Source organism: Oryzias melastigma, linkage group LG6, assembly GCF_002922805.2.
Source record: "Oryzias melastigma strain HK-1 linkage group LG6, ASM292280v2, whole genome shotgun sequence".
Taxonomy (NCBI): domain Eukaryota; kingdom Metazoa; phylum Chordata; class Actinopteri; order Beloniformes; family Adrianichthyidae; genus Oryzias; species Oryzias melastigma.
In genome coordinates, this window is record NC_050517.1 from 21,149,477 (window position 1) to 21,170,478 (window position 21,002).

Consider the following 21,002-nt stretch of genomic DNA (forward strand, 5'->3'; position numbering starts at 1 on the left):
AACAAAATAATTAACGATAGACAGAATTTACATCACATTGATGCTTATTTAGTTTAATTAAACTCAAGATGAATCTTGAATATTAGCGCAACATATGAACAATGAATAATCATAACATAAAGAACATGCTAACAAGTCAACTAAATTATTTACATTACTTTAAATCCCTAAAACCTTTAAATAATTTATCTTCTATGTCACTTAAGAACAACTCAACCAAACTCGGCATAAAACTAAGCTGCGCTTCTTCTTCGTTGCCATCAGAGGCAAATACTGATACACACACCTACAGTGCCCTCTAGAGGTTGTTGTTATATACACAAAAAATGGCCTATTTCAAGCAAAATCACCTTTTTTTGAACTTTTACATATATTTTATTGTTAATTCCTAACAAAAACAACCCCAAAACGTGCATGCAACTGAGCACTCCTCTTAAACCCTCTTTTTGAGCCCTAGCCTCTCTCAATCCCAGAGAACGACTGGGTCCCCACATTCATACGTTTCCTGGAGGATCAGCCCCTTCAAAGAATAGTCTGGGCTTCCAGCACTGCCCCCAGGCTAACACACACTTTCCCTGCAGAGCTAGCGGTGATCGGCAGAATGCTTTCATTTTAGCATCGACTCTGAGAAGAACCTGTCTCTCTTGCACCAAATTTGCAGAGATGACAATGTCCTGCTTTTTAGCATAAGACACTATCTTCTAAGTGGTGAAATGGGCGGCACCCACAAGGAGCGAAAGGCTTTGCCTCAGAGGTCCAGTCATTTAGGTGTAGGAATAGGAGCTTGCAAAAATAAATTAAAAAAAAGAATGCTCTTTAGTGTTCTAAAGGTAAAATATTATCATATATGTGGAACTAGTTTTCTCTGAAAGGCTTAGAATAATATGATGTAGGCCCTTAAAAAGAAAAGAAAAAAAAAAAAACACGTCTGACAATAAGCTGGAACCCCCAGCCAAACAATGCAAAAAAATTCGGAAAAGCGATTTGTTTTGCTAGTGCACTATATTCTTCAGTAGCTAAAAGTTATGAACTGAAAATAATTGTTAAGTAGTTTTTCTACATGTGAAACTAGAAAACAAATAATCTGAAGTTAGGGGTTTTAACAATTAATAAATCAATCGATTTCTATTCCAACAATCCAACAAGATCGATCAGTCTCAGGTAGAATCGAATCGAATCAAATCGGATCAACCTATACAATTAAAAATCGTTTCAAAATGAGATAAATCAATAATCAGTCTTGGAAAATATCATTTAGACTGAGGTGCAATAAGTTTATTTTACTATAACAAAAAAACGATTTTCTGGAAACACTGAATTTGCGAAAATATTTGACAATACAGTGTAGTACAATGTTCTAATGATGTTCCGTTTGTATTGATGTGGAAAAATAACAGTGGAATCGAATTGTGGAGTGAATTTAGTCCTGGATCGATCTAAGGTCAGATCAAAATGAGCTATGATTGACTAAGAATCAGACTGGTAACCAGAAATTATGATATGAATCAAAATACTGTACTGCTAAAATGAATTGTTAAACCCCTACATGAATGGAAAAAAAACCCCAAAAGACTGGTAGAAGTGTGGCAGCAAAACGAATGTATGCTCTGATGTTTAACCAGGGAGCATGTGAACGCGCCGCTGTCAGACCTCTTAACCTTTTAACAGTCCTGAGGATAACAATTATGGAATGGATCAATAAAAGACAAGAGAGACCCCAGAGGTCGGACTTAACAGTCACTCACTGGTAGCTTTAACTTCATTTTCTGTGAGATTAATACTCAGTAGTCTGGCTCTCTTTATCACAGCTTTGCAGAGGCGGACCCCGGCGCCCCACACAGAGTTCCCTAATCATTGCTGTAAGTACTATGGGGAATGAAAGTGAAATAGCACAGCCGAACAACTGAGCATGTTAATCAATGATCGACCTTTTGACACCCCTATTGTCTGTGTGAGAGCGAGCACTGCAACGTGTTAGCTTGTAACAAACTAATCTTAAAGACCGATCTAAACGTAAAATATGCGCTCATACCAGCCAAACAGACTGAGATACATGAGGGCATCACTTGACATGAGTAATCTTCTCTAACAGCCTGCATGTTTGTGAGTGTGTGCTCAGGTTGTGCATTTGGACACTTTGGAGTTGTATGGTTTATGCAAACACTGACTACCTTTTGCTGTTAAGTCTGGATGTGAGTCAGCAGTTTGATAGAGCTTGTCAGTTAAGCCATGAATGAAGAGTTGGGGGAAATATGCCAAGGGGATTAGAAAATATTTAAGTTATGACTCCACCTGTTCAGAGAAAGGTTTTACAAACCGTGTGCCCTTGTCAATCACGTTGAAGGGATTAAAAGGATTATGTTCACTTTTAAATAGGAAATTTTAATGCAGTTTTATCAGATTGCTTTTTATTGAAGTACCCTGTGTCTGAAGTTTAAAAATGCAGCAATTATATGTTCACCCCAAATTAGATAAACCTTTTACTGTAGAAAACTTTCAGGGAAATGTTCATGGATGAAGAATAAACACAATCTGTAAACTTTAATTTCAATTTATATAACTATTGTTATCATTTCTATGAAAAACATTTATTATTGTAGCTAAAAACAGTACATATCTGGACTCTTTCTACCTTTAAAAAAAACACTATTTTTTTTTTAAGGAAGCAGGTCCCAACCAAAATTGTCTCAAAGCTCTGCACAAAAGCATATAAATATCATAATTTTACTCCAATTCAGTCTAGATCATTAAATTAGAACAATTTTGTACTATTTGTATAACAGCCACCCATAAAAACAGATGACAACAATAGAATTTTGGTCTAATCCGTTGACTGAGCCTTTTGCTTATGTTTTTTTAAGGTAGCAGTTTCAAAATGCAAAGTTTCTGTGCAAGCATAAAACACAGCGATTTCCCTCAGCAGAGTGAAGCTGGCTAAGCCTTTTTGACATTACTGTATATAAATGAAATAATAGCAGTTTGTTCCAGGTCATTTCCATCTACATTATGAAAGTTTCAAGCAGGTTTTTTAAATTTTACTTTAGGAGTTAATGCGATTTTTGTTAAAGTCCCACTTTAATCACATTTTTATCTATTGCAAATTTGTTCCCAGTGGTCTTTTAGTTATGGTTATGTAGTTTTTAGCTACAATTTAAAAACGGTGTTGTTTTCTTGGACATAGCTTGAGTCAGTTTGCCAACTTGAATGAGGAAAACAAAGACATACATGGATCTACCTGTCTGAAAATTAAAGGATTGGGATGGAGCGGAATAGGGAGCTTGTGGCCCGCCAACTGTAGTACCTCACTGCTACCGGCTTTTTCCAATTGTGTTTTGCGCCTGTTCCTAAATAAATAAGTCCTTAGAAATGCAATTTTTAGCTCAATTAAACTTATCCTTAATTTTCTTTATGTATGTCCTCCATCATCAGAAAAATGCTACAAGAACATGTTAAAAAAACAGCAAAAAAAAAAAAAGCATTTTCATTGAGGTGGATCTTTAAGTCTCACGTAATGAATTTTTGAAAGCAAAAAGCAAAAAAACCATAATAATATAGAAGTTAAAACACTTGCATTAGATCTAAAAGGATGCTAACTGGTGTTCTTACTGAATAAGTTTCATGAGTAATGCAATTTTTTATCTGCATTTAATGGAACTTTCCTATTGCTTCATTGAAGTGATAACAGTGAATTTAACAGTTTTCACACAGGGAAAATAATTTGTTCTGGATCGAGTCCTAAACCTTGGGTTTGGTCTGTATTCAGACTAGAGTCTACCAGAGATTTCTTTTCTGGAACAAAGCTTGTAAACAAAACCGTGTGACTAAAGATCTCTTCAGAGATTGGCCAGCAGTGACGAGGGTGGGTCAAAACAAAGATGGAGATGCTGCAGAACTACAGTTTGCAAGGATTTTTACTTATTTAAACTTTTTATTTCGCTGATTGATTTTGAACATCTGTATGAAGTCCATGTTTGACATCTTTACTCTTGCTTTGATACGGGCGAAGCATAGTGCAAAGGGACGGTGGGGACGGAACGGCTACAAGGTATAGTGATAAGTGATTATAATGTATAGATTGTAGGAAAAACAGAGTAGGAAGCACATTAAAAGTTGTTTTAATGAGCCTGCATTCAACCGATCACATTTTAATGAGTTGCTGTTGCATCGCTGCTCCATGTTTGTCCGCTAATGAGTGACTACGGTGGCTGTATGGGTTCTGTTATTTCGCTTTGTATTCAAACTGAGGACTAAACCAAATGTGTTCAGTCTGAATACACCCTAAGACATTTTTATGTAATAGCATTTAACATGCAAACATTAGTATATTAGAGTGTTCACGTCTGTGCACATCAAATCAGTTACCCTGTAATCACTGGATGTGACGTAGAAGATAGGAAGAAAGGCCAGCCAGATGATGCAAGTTGTATACATGGTGAATCCAATAAACTTGGCTTCGTTGAAGTTCTCGGGGCACTTCCTGGTCTTAAAGGCATACCTGGTGGAAGAAATTCACAAGTCTGATCTAAAAAATATCATTGGAACAGATGTTTATAACAAACAAGACAAAAATGAATATTTTCTAAGTTGTAGTGTGGATATAAAAACAATACATTTAGGTGGTTTGATTGGCTGAGAGACTTACACAGTACACAAGATGACCAGAAGCACGTCGTATCCCAGGGACAGCAGCATGCTAGAATCCCGTACATTACATTTGAGGATGACTGTCTGTCTTCGTTCTGGCAAAGTGAAGCGTCTTGTCCCCGGGACCTCCAGCAGCAGCCACACTGTGACCATCAATAACTGGACAGAGATCAAACTCAGGCAGATGAACACCTGTAAAAAAGGATAAGGGAGTAATGTGGTATCATTAAAAGCCGCAGTTTGTGGGTCCAACCATCCATCTGGCTGATGCTGATGAATGGAACCGATGCTGCACTCGCTCACCTGAGAGGATGGACTAATGAAGCGTGGCCTCACTGCACCCGCTCCTTCCTTCACGCCGTTAAAAATCCTTGCAATTCTGTTGGTTTTGGTAAGAAGCGCGGAGTAACACACGGCAAAGGACGTACCCAGACCAAGGCGCCGCAGGGCGCAGATGGCAGGGGAAGGTTTGGCCAAAAAGAGGAAAGTCATGGCGTATGACATAAAGACTCCTGAGAGGAGGATGTAGCACAGCTCCCTGCCTGAAGCTTTCACCAGCGGTGTGTTGTTGTGCCTTACAAACACCCAGATGACCAGGCCAGTGCACATGAACCTGTGAACAAGGAGAAAGTCATGCAGCCGCAGAAGATCACTGTCTATCATTTTTATGAGCAAAACTGGCCTCAGGCATAGGCAATACAACTGGGTATTTATACTAGTGGGGGCATAGCTGATCACTATTATATTATATTACATCTGAATTGTCCCACACAATTGTATGTTTCAGCTCTTAAAGCGTATGTTAGGTCAAAATAGCTGGATGACACAAAAAAACACTTAAAATAATAAATAGATACAGGAGATGTTGACATCTTTAGAAAAAAAATCCAAAGTTTGGAAAAAAGAAAAAGCCAGGTTATGAGAAAAAAGTTACTAAAGTTAGCAAACATGAAAACTGTTTAGTGTTGGAACATGATGTAGCTATAGAGAAGTAAAATTACAACTTTATTTTTGATTTTTATATACCTTTGAACAAAGGTTGAATCCAATTTCTTCCACTATTCCTACAGCTTCTCCCTATCCCTCCAATTGTAGGGGCATTTGAAGGGCTAGGGGTGTCCAAAGTAATTTTTCTGAGGGCTAACCCCTTACCACACAGGGATGCAGAGCCCTACAATGCTAGAGTGAATTGTGATGCGCTATTCCATGGAAGTGCATTTCTGATGCACATAAGTTTATATTTAAATCTAAGTAATGACTTTTTGTTTAAGTATTTTTAAAGTTATAAAACCAATGTTTTTATTTATTTTCCGAGCGGTAGCAGCGCCACACTAACATAGCTGACTGGCAACTATTGATGATGTCATCGGGTGGGAATTGAAGACACTGTGGCTTTGTTTGAATTCCTTCCCTGCTCACTATATAGTGCACAAAAAGTGCGTTTGCCATTTTATAGTGATGTCCGAATCTGCAATTCCAAAATCGAGTCTTTGCCAAAAACTAGCATGCATCGATGCTCACTACATCAGTGATTATAGAACACAATGCATTGTGGCCGAACAGTTTTTGCGAAAAAAAAAAAAAAAACTTGTTTAAATGTAATTTTTAAATAAATCCTCCACATTTTTATCGTGAGAACAGAGTGGAGTCATAAATAGTGAAATGTTCCCATTGATTATATTTTCACGTTGTGAAATCTATGAAGTCATATCGGGTGTTTAGAAAAACATAAGAAAAGTAGTGAGCATGGTGTCTAAATTGTTTTTTAAATTCCAAGGCACAAGATAGTCCTGCACTGTGTAGTTTTTTTAATAGTTGGGATTAGGATGAGATTTCAGACATAGCCACTATTTTTCCATAACTCACTCGGATTCAGCCATAATCTATTTGTGATCTAAGTAAATTCAAGAAAAGCAAACCTTACTTAGCAGTGTTTCATATGTAGTTGTATTTGTAAAAGTTTTATTTGACTCCCAACACATTTAAACTATATACTGAGATGGCTCTTGAGTTTCCAATACATTTTGGAAGGTCTCTTTAATGGAATTAAATGCTTTATCACTCACCCAACACACGCTATGGTAATTGGACCGATGGCCCAAGCATCCTCCCACATGATGTAGTCCTCAGGAAGGTCATAACAGGACGTCAGGTCATCAGTGGGCCACTGACCAAGAGCACAGGACGAGCAGGAGAACTCATCTGCCAGATATTCATGGGCTTCACAGGCTGTACAGATCCAGCAGCAGTACTCGCCTGGGAAATTGCAGAATTCAGTGGGCTGTTTTTCCAAAAGGCACTGATGCCTGGTATGTTTTGTTCATGCATACAAACAACACATAAGAAGAATGTTTCCTACCTGCCTGCATTTTCTTCCTCTCATTGCGCTCACAGGGGTCGCTGCACTGTGAGGTGGGTACCACTTCTCTGGGCCAGTGAATCAAATCACTGTTCAGAGTCAGACTCTCCGCCCATTCACCTACTGGCACATAACCGTAACGCTCACCGGAGCGCTGGTAGCTGAAAATGTTGTATCTGCCCATGCCGTCCCCCTGGGAATCAAACTTCACCACCGTCTCACTGCCTGGTGGAGAGAAAGGGGCTGAAAAGAGAAAAAAGAGTTTAGAGAGCACATAAATAGATAAACAAACTAATAAAACTAATGCTCCAGTGCAGCTTTTTAAATGCAGTAGTGAGAATCAGGACATTAACCAATGGCCTAGTAAGCCCAGGAAACCAGCACAGAGCGTGAAAGCTATTAAAATGGGGCCTTCATTACAGAGGACCGCCCATTGTCACAGAGATTGGCAAAGAGGCTATAAATGCTCCGGTTGCTTGGCGATATGTATATGACAAGGTTCCTATTCCAAGACCACAAAAAAAGTTGCTAAACTGACATTTTGTTGCAAAGTACATCAATACCAAATTGCCAATAAAAACATATAGTCAAGAAGGCAAAGAATTAAATCCCAAGGCAACGGAACAATTACCCACGCAATGATAGAACAAGCCTCTGGGTGTGCTCTCTGAGGGAACCACAGCGCTGAAACTGCCAAACATCTTTGTACACATGTTGTGAGAGGATTACCATCTACCCCGAGGATGTGGAAACAGAAGAAATTGTAAAATTGGTGCCATGCTGAAACCGTGAAAAAAAAGCACAAAAAGCAAGCAGAAAATGACTATGGACCGAAAACTTCTTGATGCGTTGCAGACAATCTCGGGGCTGATAGTGCTGACAGCTGGTCATTTTGACTCAGACAAGGTGTGTATTTCTCTGACGGTGCCATATCTGTCCCTACAGAAGAGCAATCAACTTTGTGTTGCTGACACAGAGCAGTGTGTTATATGCTGCTATCTGTCAAACCATGATGTGACTGGGAATAGTGGAGGGTATGCTGGGCTTACAGCGAATCACTCTTCAACATATAACAAGACTCCCTGTCCTCAGTGGACGTCGGCTATGATGATACTCGTGTCTTTTTGCTGGGGTTAAGGCAGGAATTTTCAGACCGGGTTCATTCTGCCCACAGATCAGAGAGAAACATCAGAATGCATGTTGAAAAAATGCTGCCAGGTTGAAGACTTTGCATGTTATGGCAAATGCATGAGCCGTTCAGTGTAGTGTTAAAGGTGTTGCTCTGTGCGGACCACTATTCTGCTTGCACATGTGTATATGTGAGCACAAGTATCAAAGCTGAAGCTGTCTGTCTGTTGTGAAAACTTAGTTTGCCTAAGAAGGATGGTGCGTCACATGGCAGCAGAGGGGGTTAGGGTTTATGAAATCTATAAATCACAGAGACAGCAAGACCGTCTATCTCCCTCATTTCCCCCCATCACAGGAAATCCAAGGTGTCAAGTCTTTTTTGGATTTCAGGGCTAAATGCTTAAATGACAGTTAAATGAAAATTATTTCAATAAGACTGTCCTGATTACATCTGGAGATAAGGGAGAGTTATGAATTCATTATGCAGCAAGTTGTCAGATAATAAATTTGCTAATAAAACGGAACAACAGACAATAAAAGCCAGATTCCACTTAGACAGACCTACACACTGGTAGAATTTTTGCCACAAGGCTGAATATCATCACTGTGTTTACCAGGACCTTAAATGTAAGCTGAAGCCTAATTAGGTCTGGTAATTACATGTAATGCACACAAAAGTGATGACTGTGGACTACTAGGCTTCAGGCCCATCAGATTACTCTGTTTTATCCTTGACTTCTCTCAAACAGATCAAATTCGGAGAGCAAATAAGCTGCTTGGACTGGTGACTCTTCCCTACAGCCAGCATAAGCAAGCATGCTGACATGACTGAATGGCTTATCGAGAGAGTGTTTGAGTGTGCCAGCTGGAGCTGCCGAAAGTCGCCATGACTCCACTTCAGCAAAGAGCAGAGACAGGTATTCCATGTCTGACAAATGGGATGGATTCTTTCCTCAGATCGCTGGTCAGAATTTTTACCAGGACAGTGCCATGTTGGGTTTTCTGGAAATTGGGATTTTCACATTTTTTTTGTCGACATCACCTGTTTTGTTTATAACATAATTCCAGGTCTTGGTTAGGGTCACAATGAGGAGCATGATAAGCAATGTTGGTTTTGCACACATTAGAACTTATAATATAGTAAAGGTGCAATCTATGTTGCACCTCTATCTGAAAAACTAATGTCAAATGTCTATAATTAACATTTTAAAGCCCACTCTGTCAAAGAAATGAAAACAATTATTGGAATTATATCTTTTTTAAACCTTTTAATGGAATTCACACAAAAAGCATTATAATTGATTATATGAGTTATACGGTATCAATTTTGACATGTTGGGTGATTTGGTAAGTTTTTGCTCAAAAAAGGTTGTTTTAAGATGAAAAAAAAATTACATGAGTGACCAGGAAAAAGGGAAATATATCTACCTGGTATGTCAAATTTAGTACAAATTGTAATCATGGTGTAACTGTATTATAAAGAGGAAATTATCAATATTATTTTTCATTTTGCAATACAGCAGATAGTTATTTAATAATATTTAGAACAATACAGAAGTTATTCTCACCATAAACCTTTGAAAATTAGCAAAACTTTTCCCGCCAAAAGTGATTTTGAGATTTCATGGAGGCTGCCATTTTGAAATGAGCAGGAAAAGCCCTTCACTGCCCCTAGTGGAACGATGATGAACTACATGGCAGAAAACATGGACCAAGTTTTTACAATTGAGTTATTTGGAAACATGGAATCAGGCTTATGAGATGTGTGTATTAAGTAAGATACAAATGATTATGTAGTTGGGGTGGAATGGATCATTTGAAAGATTCAATTCATGTCATATAATTTGTAGTTTAGTTCTTTTTGAACAACCTAAAATTGATCCAAGACATCTTTAGCCATACTTTTAAACAGAATCACTCAGAGTTAAATACCTGGTACTTAACAGTGCAGGTGAAGCTTTCCAGGATCTTTGTATTTCTAGCATGATAACCACGTGTAAATGAAATACGCGTACAAACAAACAGGTAGTGCTGCCACAAATGATTATTTTAATAGTCGGCTATTATATTTTGTCAACTATATTTTTACAATTAGTCGACAAATCGGGTCATGCCCAAATTGGATGTAAGGCACACATTTAACCATCATTATTTTTAAACTAACTAAACTGAAATATAAAGCATTACCTGTGATAATGCTAGTGTGAATGGTGTAAGCTGAATTTGGCCGCTGAAGATAGTGCTGATAGCTGAAGATGCTGAAACTTAGTTAGTCCTTTATTTCAAACAATACATAGTAAATGATAAAAAACCAACAAAATAAAACTACAAATACATTTTTTATATAAATTATATAAAAAAATAACAATGAATCACCTCAATGTGTAGTTTGAAATGGAGAAAGAAGTTAAAACTTTTTTAATCCTACCCCCTAACATTATAATCTTAAATTTAATCTTCAATAAAAACTATATAAAAAATGGGTATTAAGTACCTTTTTTTCATCAAACATCTGTCCAAATAATCATGCACACACAAGGATCTATACACAAACATGTACATGTATACACATACACCAGCTTTACCATACTTATGCTTTCCCTTCCCATAAATCTTTTCACTGGTACCTCAACACCCTGCCTCTGTCAACTTCACCAATAATAAACAACACACGCACACTATATTATTTTTACCAAAAAACTTTTGTCCAGATTCAGTGATAACTTGTTTCTGTCAAACCAGTCCTTTAGTTTATATATTCCTCTGGTTACTTTGGCCTGAAGTTCCTGGATGTTTTCGTCAAAAAAAAGAATGTTTTATCACCTGCTAATAATATAAATTTTATTTCATGTGATGTTTCGACTGTATCATTGATGTAAAGATGAAATAAAACTGGCCCAAGCACTGAGCCTTGGGGGACACCACACACAATGTCAAGAACAGTTGAGTCATGGTCTCCCATCTTCACAAAGAGATGCCGGTCTCTTAAATAGCATTTCACCATCTAAAGCTGGTCCTCGCACTCTGAGTTTATCATTTGTATCAACTAGAATTTCATGATTTACTGTTTCAAATGCCTTTTTTAACTCTATGTAATCTCCTACTGCATATTTATTCTCTTCACTGACATTAGTTATTTCTTCTGTTAATTCCATTAAAGCCAGTGATGTTGATCTGTTCGCTCTAAAACCACACTGGCTGTCTGCAAGTAAATTATATTTATCAATGAATTTGCAAAGTCTAATTTTAAAAAGTTTTCCAGGATCTTAGTAAATTGAGGAAGGATGGAGACAGGCCTGTAATTTGTGAACTGATGTTTATCTCCAGATTTGTAGAGCGGGATTATTTTTGCAGTTTTCCTTTTCAGTGGAAACTTACCATTCTGGAATGATAGATTGCATGAGCCTTGGATTCTGAAATTCCTTCAATTACTTTCTTGAATAACATCATGTCAATATCGTAGCAGTCTGTAGATAATTTGTTTTTTAACTGCTTAGTGACTTCAATTGCTTATTTTTCCTCCACTTCCTCAAGAAACGCAGTATTAATGTTACTTTCTGTTAAATGAGGACCTTTGCTTATTGTTGAAATGTCCTTAGCTAGACTTGGTCCAATATTATATTAGCAAAGAAGTTATTAAATAAGTTAGCTATATCTTTTGGATTTGTATGTGTGTTTTTCTCATCCAGAAAATGCTTGAGATAACTTGTATATTTTGGAGAATTTTTAACGACCATATTTAATACGGACCACAGTTTTTTTGTATTATTTTTATCATTCTTCAGTAAATTATTATATTATTAAAATATAATTAACATAATATCATATCATAATATAACTGATAACTGAAATCATTGAAGCTATTAGCTGAAATCGCTGAAGCTATTAGATGAAAACATTGAAGCTGATAGCCAGCTAAAACATTAGTTAAATTTAAAATTATCCCCCAAAAAAATGAAAAAAGCCCAAGTTAGCCAAAATAGCTAGCATGCAGCCGAAATACTAAACTCGAAAATAGCCTAAAAAACTGAATAAAAGCCTGTTAGCCAAAACAGCTAGCATGTAGCTGAAATATTAGCTAAACTCTAAATTAGCCTAAAAAACCTTAATAAATGCCAAAATATTCCAAAAAGCTAGCCTAATGCCTCTCTAACTTTCAACTTTACTACACTCCGACTCTATATAATACAGTATGAAGTAACGACTAATTGACTATTAAATTAGACGTAGACTATTTTAATAGTCGATTAGTCGTCCATTACTCGACGAATCGTGGCAGCCCTACAAACAGGTAAGCAAGAATTAATGACAAATCTATTCCCAGTTTAGTTTCCTTAAGTTCAGCCTTCTGTTGTTTTTTGCATAAATATAATGTACAGTGTGGTGTAATGGAGAACATGATACCACACTATATGATCACTGACTTGGCAAAATTCAAAGTGTTTCCACACATTGGACTGTAATGATGATTAATCTTTTTTGTTGCCATCACATGTGCATTATTCGCTGTGAAGGCACATTTTTATGTTATAGTAAAATAAACCAACTATGTCTCAATCCAAATGGTATTTTACAAGATTGATAATCAATTTAGCTTTTTTTTAAATGATTTTTTAATGGAATAGGTTAATTTGGTTAACAACTTGGCTAAAACAGATTGTTCTGGTTAGATCGTAGGAGTCGAAATGGATTAATCGTTACACCTTTAGATAGAGTTACAGGACAATTTATGTTGATCATGTATGTACAGTATATATATATATATATATGAGCACAACAATAACAAAAATCAGGGAAGTTAAAGAAACTTCAAGCCACTAGGATAAGACTTCCAACTGACTTAATTGATCCCTAATTTTTCCGAGACGCTCAAGCAATCTTATTTTTCTAGCTTAATTAGAAGCATGGTGTGTATGGGCATTTCATTCAGAAGCTGAGAAATTAATTATGTCCTTGGCCATGTCAGGCTACAGCAAGGCCCAAGGGGGATTGTGGGTATTAAAGGCTGGAAGACAGAGAGCAGGCAAAGGCGTTTTGGAGGAATGAATAGGAATAATTAATTTAGACATGGAGAGATGTAAAAGTGTTGAGATCTATTGGTGAGAAGGTGACTCTTTTGTCTGTGTGGAGGTCTGCTGAGGCACAAACAGAGACACGTGATGGAGTGTAAACATATGAAGATGCACTCTCATGTCACAAATGCACACAAGGAGAGATCACTTTGGGTATATTTAATCTCCCTTTAGATTCAGTCCTGTGGGGCGAAGGCACTGCCTGGGTCACACAACAGCAACAGGCCACAAGGGGATACAAGAGCGCAGATAAAGTGGAAAAAGGGAGCTGAGAATCAGGGAGAATATACCAGGGGAGCAAAAGAGAGTTGAGACCTGACTGAAAGAACGACAGTGAGATAGAGGGCACAAAAGAAAGAAACGTCAGGCCAGGACGAGGATTTCTGGCTTGGAGGATGAGCCATTAGACAAGATAAGGGCAAAGAAAGAAGGGAAGTGACAAGTGAAGAGAGGCAGGAGAATAAAAGTGAAAGGGAAAAGAGATAGCAAGGCAGAAATACAAGAAAGTAATGTCAAGTCGGTGGAGATATAGGTGGATGGAAGAAAGTCTTTCCGGAATCCGCAGAGAATAGGTGAAGGTTGGATGGAAGGATGAGCGAAGTAAAGAAGTAGAGGAGCAGACCAGTGCAGAGAGACAGCAGAGGCAGGAGAGCAACCTTGTGAAGTCTGAGTGGGATGAGTGCTGGTTTTGAATGTAGAGAGAAAAAGAGAGGCTACTTTCTCCGTGAGAATGAGAAACGGGATGGAGAGATATCATGGGGATGAGGGAAAAGAGAAACGAAGGGACAGAGGAAGTGAAAACAAGGCAGAGAATGAGTGAAGGTTGCTCTCTAGCATCTAAACATTGCAGTAAGCTCTCTGCTCAATATGGCCCTGAAGGCACAACGCCTCTGCTAACACAGACATATCACACGCACACACACAGGCGCAGAGAAGTGGGGATATCACATCTATCACCACTATTTCAACAGGAGACTGCATGCATGTGTGTATATACTGATCTGTTTGCTGCAGATTGGTGAGGTGGGTGGGTGGGAGTTGAATGATGGCTCTGAGAAGTGTGTGGGTTGGGGGTGTCTGCAATTTCATGCTGGAGGAAAAGAGAGCATTTGAAGCTGCCTCTTTGCAAAAAAAAAAAAAAAGAAAACTGGCTGTTTTGGCTGTTTTTGTGTATGTGGCTCTCATGTGTGTGTGAGTCCTAAATTGGCACAAATATGTCCCTGTGTCTACAACTAGTTGGCACCGAGCAGATCCCCTGATCTATCAGATCACCTCAACAGTCGGTAATGGTGCCAGCTTTATTACCATAGCAACTAGAGAGATGAAACTAGATGAAGAGAGCTGCATATGAAAAAACACTCCTAACCACACAAAATAGTACCTCGGCGCATCGCACACCCTGCCAGTTACACAAAACAGCCTAATCACAGCTAACTACACAAGTCTGGTGTATTTTAAATAAAAAAGTTAACAATTGTAGCTTGTGTTTTAGCGTATCTGGAGGAGAGATTAAACTTTGATGTACTACAATAAACATGACTGTGTGGAAAGGAGACGGGAGAGACAGAGTGCCGAGGAGTGTTGGTTTTTCAGTTCAAACTGAGAGCATTGCAGATGGTGATGCTGCAGTATTTATACCCAACATTCAACCTCAGCTCCCCACAGCTTCCGCCTCCCATACTGTAAATATATAGATGCGCTGTATATGTACAGCAGATAGAATGAGTCATTGGGAGAAAAGCAACACATAGCCATAGAACCCAGATTGACACAATTGTCATCAAGCCCAGAACATGACTGAGGGTGCATGTGCATCTCATGAGCATCTCAGCAGGTGACGGTGGGAGGAGGAGGAGGAGTGGGGGCTGAGGGATTCGGTAAAATAGATGACAGTTAGCCCCTTGATGCCTTTTGATGCAAATATAAACCAAAAAAAGTTTTTTTCTCCAAAATTACCTTAATTTGGCATCTACATGAAAGCAAAAACATAGCTGGAGATAAATCCAGGTGTCAAGGGGTTAAAGAAGTGACAAGCTACAAACATGTTCCAACCTTTGTCTCAAATCTTATGTTACTTAGAATTTTTTTGATTGTTTTATTTTGAAATTCTCTAATGAAGAAAGTATTTTTCTGATAACAAATATAAATCATTTTTACGTGACTTTTAAGGGATTTAAAGACCCACTCCAATAAAAATACTGTTTTTGGTGTTTTTCTCATGATTGAGGACATATATAGAATAATTCAAGATAAAAACTGTGTTTTTGCATTCAAATTGTGATGGATCAGGAGAAGCGGAAACCAATGGTTTTTAAAGTTTGGGTTTATGATGCTTCAGTTCTGATGTATCCTCTTGCTGACAATTAGATCCATTAATGTCCATCTGGCTCAAGGGGCTATAAGCTAGTTGGAGAAAATGTAAACAAAGGGTTGATGGGAAATTAGTGAAAGGCCAACTTCCGTGCAAACAACAACTCAGAGATAAATTTCTAATGATCTCCTGCTGTGCTGCAGAAAATCTATCTTAATGACACAGGCTTTTAGATTTTGGCTAAAAGCTGCATAATCATCAATAAAAGACCTCCATGAACGATTTTACAATAGAAAAAAATTATTGTTGGAGTGGGGCTTTAATGCTTCTAAATGTCAGATTTTAGATTAACTGTAACTTTGTTTCCACTGAGGAACGGTATGGTACGGTTTGGTCCAGTATTTTGAGTGTTTTTGCATTGCAAAATAGAACCATTACATAGTATTTAACCATATCCTTTGGAAAGCCCCCATCAGTTTTAGGTCCATTGAAAAGTTGAACAATTGGGGCGGAGCCACTGTAGCCATGGATTGATTGGCAGAAAGTGATAATGACATTAGAAAGCGCTAATATGCTCATTTAAGATAACTTTTGCAACAGAGGTATTCATCTTAGCCTCTTTTAGCTTCTTTTAGACAACATTAAATTCCTGCTATACACAATGTACCAGAAGTAAAGCAATAAAAAGATGAGCTGATGGATGACCTCCGTTGTTGTTGCTTTTCTAGTCGTCGCACTGCAATGACGCAATGACACGCTAGCAGTTTACACCATGCATTCACTGTGAAAACAAACCACTCAGTAGAAGCGAGGCTTAACTGAGAATTAACTAGTCCGTACCGCTCCGTACTATGCCGGACCGCTAAGTGGAAACGAGGCTTATGAGTCAGATTTGTGAAAATCGACCAGTAAGGACACGTGTCAAAGTCAAGGCTCGGGGCCCGGAACCGGCCCTTTGGGTAATTATATCCGGCCCGCCAGATTATTTTTTTTTATTGTTATTAACGGCCCGATTTTATCTTGAGCTTATTTCTAACTTGTATAATTAAAAAAATATATATTTGTATGTAGAGTAAAATAATAAAAGTTATTTAAGGTTTAAGTTGATTTATTCAAAAATAATTTTCCTGCCTGTTTTTATTCATAGTAATATTAAAAAGTTACATTTTTAAAGTCTTAAAGTCCATTAACGTTTATCCTGTTCGGCCCGCGACCTAAGGTGGGTTTTGGCCCCCTGAACAATTGAGTTTGACACCCTTCAAATAGGGGATCATATTTTCTTTTCAAATCAGCAGCTAGGTCTTTGCTTTATATCTACTGGTTTGCTGTTAATTGTGGGTGAAACGTGAGATGATGCACCATTGGAATATCCTTAAGTTAGCCTTTATGTTCAACTTTTAAATAAAGGACTTTAAAGTGTTTCTACACCAAGGGTACTGTGGACAACTACGCTGAAGGATGAAACTCCATCTGTCGCCTGACTACCTATCTCACAAATCTCACCATGCAAAATATCAAGGTGTTTGACTCGTAGCAGAGATGCAGATAGGGAGTTTCAAAGACAAATGTCCTCTTTTCCTGTTAAAATAAACAGGAAAAAACCCTCTGTGATCACTTGTTCTTTCCATCCTTCATTCTCTATTACTTTTTCTGCCACACTCCCCTTGGCTTTACCTCCAACTCTTCTCGTTTTAGTTCCCCTGTCAGTTTTATCTGTAAGCTTCCTCCCCCATCCCCTCGTAGATGATGTTATTCTCCAGCCCTCCATCCATCCCTCCAGCTCACTCTCCCCAGTGTCCCATGGCAAAGCTGCTGTGTTAATGTATTTTTTTTTGTCTATCTGTTTTGATGTTTGCTCCTGGTCACGGTTGGTGAAGCAGTAAGCACCTCTAAACCTGTGTCAGTCCCTCAGACACAGCAGTTTATTTTTAACGCTTCCTTTGTACGCAATCTGTCAGTCAAGCCAATCCTGCGTCTCTGCACTCCCAACTCTACAGAGACTGACAGACAGACAGGCAGCCGGCTATAAGAGCTATTATAACACACACAATCTCATTAGCGCAAGAAAGAAGAATATGGCTGACGGATTAACTGCAGCTCCCGCTCCTCAAAGGAACTTTGTAGTGTCGCATCAATTACGCATGGGTAATAGGTGTTGTTGGCAACCTGGTTCTGACAATACATAGCAATTAAGTGGATTTGTTTCACTACTTTCCATGTTCTGCGGTTAAGGAGAAGGACAACAGAAACAGGTTCATTAGCGGACTGCTAAGTAGGCACTGGGCTCACTATTTCTGTTCACTTCCTGTTATCTTTTCTCTTTTCTCTCCAACATTCCCACTTTTTTTTACTTAGTATCCACCTTCAGAGCCTTATCTAAGCCTTTCCACTCTCTTCAGCACAGTAGTGCTCCCTTACCTGGGAAGCTGACATTAAGGATGTAATCCCTGTAGAGTTTGCGCCCATCCAAGGGCTTCATGCTGTCACACATCTTGCTGGTGTTGAAACATAGACTCCGCTGCATATTGTGAAGAGAATGAGCCATGGCATACACTGCGTTGACCACAAACATGATCTTGGACTCCGGTTCAAAGTGACTTTTGTCAATTGACAAGTTCTGGTCACACGATGGCAGATGTGACGTCTCTCCGTGTCCTGAACTTCCACCCAAGGAGCACTGGAACCTCTGCTCCCAGAACTCTTTGTACCAAGGATTCCTGTGGTTTCTGGCAGGGTTCAGACTGAGGAAGTAGCGGTTGAATTCTGGTAATGGGTTGGCGGCCAGTTCGAGTGTGATAGCTCCTTCAGCGGTGACCTCATTCCCCTTGACTATGCTTTCCTGGGCACCCCAGCCATCGCTGGCCACCCATATGAAAGAGGTGTTAAGTCTGGCGGCTGCTGCCAGCAGCTCCCTGGCATCGTCGCTGCGCAGGAAAAGGACCGCCACACGAGCGTTGGGCTTCTGCAGAAGCTGACGGATCACCGCTTCGTAGGATTTCTTGGCATTGGAACGCCCAACCTGAAGTTGAAGACGCCATAAGACAGAATGTAAGTACTTCATTTCACTGTTTTATCTAAGAAACAAGCAGAACAAATGTGTTTTACAGTTTTACACCCACATGCACCTCTGTAGCAAATGGGATGAAATCTGTACCCGTGAAATTACGCAGAATGAGTTTTGTAGATAAGCGTTCATTTTCTGCCTCACAACTGATAACAATGGTGTCATTTATAGCTCCAATTCAGTACAGGAAATTAGCCATAACACTTTTATACAATGAGCTCACAAATTCATTGTTACTTGTCCAAAAATAGGGTCAGATTATAATTATTTTAATAATCTAATATTTGTTTATCAAGTACAAACCACATACAAAGTAGATATTAGTGCTGATGAGTGACTTGCCTTCTCTGAAGTGGCAATGCAGATGTTTCGCATGCGTGCTTCTTGCTCAAAGGCCTCTATACCAGTTTCACCATAATCCCCCTCTGATGCCACGGTAGAAACGTATGTCCAGTTGAAGAACCGGAGGATCTCAGCCATGGCTTTAGCTTGGTAAAAGTCAGGGGGTACAGTGCGGGAAAAGTAGTCGTAGCGTGTCTTATCACTGAGCTTGGCACTCGTTGAAGCGTAGCTTATCTGAGGGATCTGGAAGAGCCTGAGAAGATTGGCAACCTGACAGGAGAAATGAACTGATATGAGACATAAATCACGTAAAAATCCTCCAAACTTCCTCTGCAACACTTTGGAAATAAGACTCCCAAAAACTGGCAAAAGTTTGAAAACCTGAATTTTACATAAATGTACATAAAAGATTAAAGAATCAATTGTAATGTTTTACTTAATTAGTCTGAAACCTGGAGCCACTATGTCAGAAATAAATATATCAGTCGAAAGCAATAAATACAATTTGGTCGTATCCAAAATAATTTTTTTGTCATACTTATACTCTGATTTTAAACTTTTTGATTGTGATTGATTCCCATGATTACGTCTGCATTTAGAGGTCTTCTGAGGAGGGGACATCCAGAAAGGAGTATTTGAAGAATGTGGACAAAACAGGACAGAAACTGCTTCCAAATCTACACATGGTCACTTCAAGAAGCTGTAGAAAAATAGTTAAACCATCCAGACAAACACAACTTCATGTACTGGTTTATTACAGTTAAAATACATGTTTTTGTCATCTCAAAACCTTTGAATCAGTTCATCCAGATTCACCTCCAATCCAAACAAAAACAACAAAATTTAGACATGTCTGGCCTTTAGCAGTGTTTGTGTACTTATTGTCAGGATTGTGAACTTTGGTTTGGGTTTTGACCATTTTAGGTCATGTTCTGAATTGTCCCTCAGTCACACCAGTTTCAGGCCTCAGCCTATTTAAGTGTCTGGTTTTTAAGTTAGTACTTGTCATGTCATCTGCTCTGCCACCATTTTTGTTTCTCCATGTTTTTTTTTTTTTTTTTGGCACATTTTGGTTCATTAATTAAATGTTTAGCTCATCACCAAACCTGTTCTCCTCGATATTGGGTCCTCCATCTTCACTTCCTGATACTTATTGCATAGATTTAATGAGGTGGATGCAACAAAGCCAGTTACAGAGAGTAATTTGACTTTAAAATGTTGTAAATAAAAAAAGAAACTCCTATGAAATAACTAATGCGGAAGTTTTATTTTCTTTGTGTTTTGTTTTCATTATAAGAACCAATATGTTTAATTTAATAAAAATGTTCCATAATTTTTACAACTAGAAGCCATTTGAAGATGTATATGGAGAGTAAGCCGACTCGTCTGATTTGTGTGCATTTCTTGATTTCTAACTTGTGCCTGCATGTTTGTGTGCAACTTTGGATTTGTCTGTGCGTAGATCTGTAACTCATAAAATACATTATATATTTTTTATCTTGTAATTTTTGTACCTGTGACTACACAATTGCAAGTGCACATAGCTACGCACAAAATGAATTGCATGAGTTACAAATCAAGAATTACACACACAAATCGGATGAGTCTACTTTCTCTCCACAGGCGGAGCTCACTTTTTACAATTTCAATATCAAATGTGCATTATTTAATCTTGACATAAAACCAGCTGCTGGAAAAAAAATTAAAAAATTCAAATTATTTAAAGTGAACAGAATCAGTGTTTTCTATTGTTTCACTCCCGGGAAAAGGGGTATATGAGGAGGACTCAGATGGAGGAGACAACAAGCATATTGATGGAGGTAATTTAATGAGTAAACTTAAAGAAAAGGTAATTAACAAACGGGAAGCAGCTGGGGTGATTGGAAACTAAACCAGCTGTGAACACAATTAGAAAACAGAGCTAAGCAGGAACCCAAACCAATAAAAACAACAAGATGCAAATACAAGGAAAGTTAAAAGCAAAATGATCATAAACTAAAACCAAAAGCAGGTTTTCACACTCGACCCCTAACATGAATCCAAATTTAAAAAAACTGTTTTTATTCTCCTTTTTCTGTCCCG

General features: G+C 38.3%; 1 protein-coding gene across 2 annotated transcripts in view; it reads right to left on the bottom strand.

Moving 5' to 3' along the window:
- grm3 (glutamate receptor, metabotropic 3) overlaps positions 1–21,002 on the bottom strand; it is a 53,365-nt gene that overhangs the window by 5,450 nt on the left and 26,913 nt on the right. For both annotated transcript variants that reach the window (XM_024281063.2, XM_024281064.2), the window contains exons 6-12: positions 18,921–19,190; positions 17,933–18,533; positions 7,004–7,246; positions 6,711–6,900; positions 4,948–5,257; positions 4,643–4,836; positions 4,363–4,495 (exon numbers count right to left, since the gene is read on the bottom strand). In XM_024281063.2, coding sequence (XP_024136831.1) covers positions 4,363–4,495; positions 4,643–4,836; positions 4,948–5,257; positions 6,711–6,900; positions 7,004–7,246; positions 17,933–18,533; positions 18,921–19,190 — 1,941 coding nt within the window. The remainder of the gene's footprint in view (positions 1–4,362; positions 4,496–4,642; positions 4,837–4,947; positions 5,258–6,710; positions 6,901–7,003; positions 7,247–17,932; positions 18,534–18,920; positions 19,191–21,002) is intronic.